General features: G+C 40.4%; 1 protein-coding gene across 1 annotated transcript; it reads left to right on the plus strand.

Moving 5' to 3' along the window:
- Positions 1-159: 159 nt before the first annotated feature.
- Pmar_PMAR016693 (werner syndrome helicase, putative) lies at positions 160-995 on the plus strand (the record flags this gene model as incomplete). The annotated part of the gene is made up of 2 exons (XM_002784464.1): positions 160-260; positions 934-995. Coding segments are annotated over 2 exons (163 nt in total), but the record flags the coding sequence as incomplete, so codon positions are not given.
- Between the last annotated feature and the right edge of the window lie 79 nt (positions 996-1,074).

Below are 1,074 nucleotides of genomic sequence, written 5' to 3' on the forward strand. Positions count from 1 at the left end.
ATAACATCCTACAGAGAGTAGCGGCCAACAACACTCTCCTGTATGTTGCCATAGATGAAGCCCATTGTATTTCGCAATGGGGTCATGACTTCCGACCGGCTTATAGGTAACAACACTTTAGGAATTTCGTGGCGCGTGACGTTTTTTGACCATTGTTAGACGTCTGCAAATCTTCCGAAATTTGTGCCCGAATGTACCACTGTTGGCGTGTACGGCTACTTCAACGCCCAAGGTCAGAGACGACGTCATCAAAAGCTTGGGTAAGGACTTATACCATCACTTTACTTCTTAAGCCCATCACTTTACTTCTTAAGCCCATCACTTTACTTCTTAAGCCCATCACTTTACTTCTTGAGCCCATCACTTTACTTCTTAAGCCCATCACTTTACTTCTTAAGCCCATCACTTTACTTCTTAAGCCCATCACTTTACTTCTTGAGCCCATCACTTTACTTCTTAAGCCCATCACTTTACTTCTTAAGCCCATCACTTTACTTCTTAAGCCCATCACTTTACTTCTTAAGCCCATCACTTTACTTCTTAAGCCCATCACTTTACTTCTTGAGCCCATCACTTTACTTCTTAAGCCCATCACTTTACTTCTTAAGTCCATCACTTTACTTCTTAAGCCCATCAGTTTACTTCTTAAGCCCATCACTTTACTTCTTAAGCCCATCACTTTACTTCTTAAGCCCATCACTTTACTTCTTAAGCCCATCACTTTACTTCTTAAGCCCATCACTTTACTTCTTAAGCCCATCACTTTACTTCTTAACCTGGTCGGCTGCATTTGTTTGTGACGAAATGAGAATTCTGAGAAACTTTGGGAAATTCTCATTGGTTGCTCTATATTTCTACTCGAATTCGTATGTAAACTCATGAACGAGCATAAATTCCAATACTGCACATCGCTTTACTTGATCTCTTCGACAGGTATGGTCACTCCTAAAATAGTGTCGATGTCGTTCGATCGGCCGAACCTTACTTACAGTATCGTTTTTATGTAGGGGGACTTTATCAATGGTGTAATGGGGCTATATACATAATATATTCATACTATCCATCTCTCTATAT

Source organism: Perkinsus marinus, assembly GCF_000006405.1.
Source record: "Perkinsus marinus ATCC 50983 genomic scaffold scf_1104296935222, whole genome shotgun sequence".
Classification (NCBI taxonomy): domain Eukaryota; phylum Perkinsozoa; order Perkinsida; family Perkinsidae; genus Perkinsus; species Perkinsus marinus.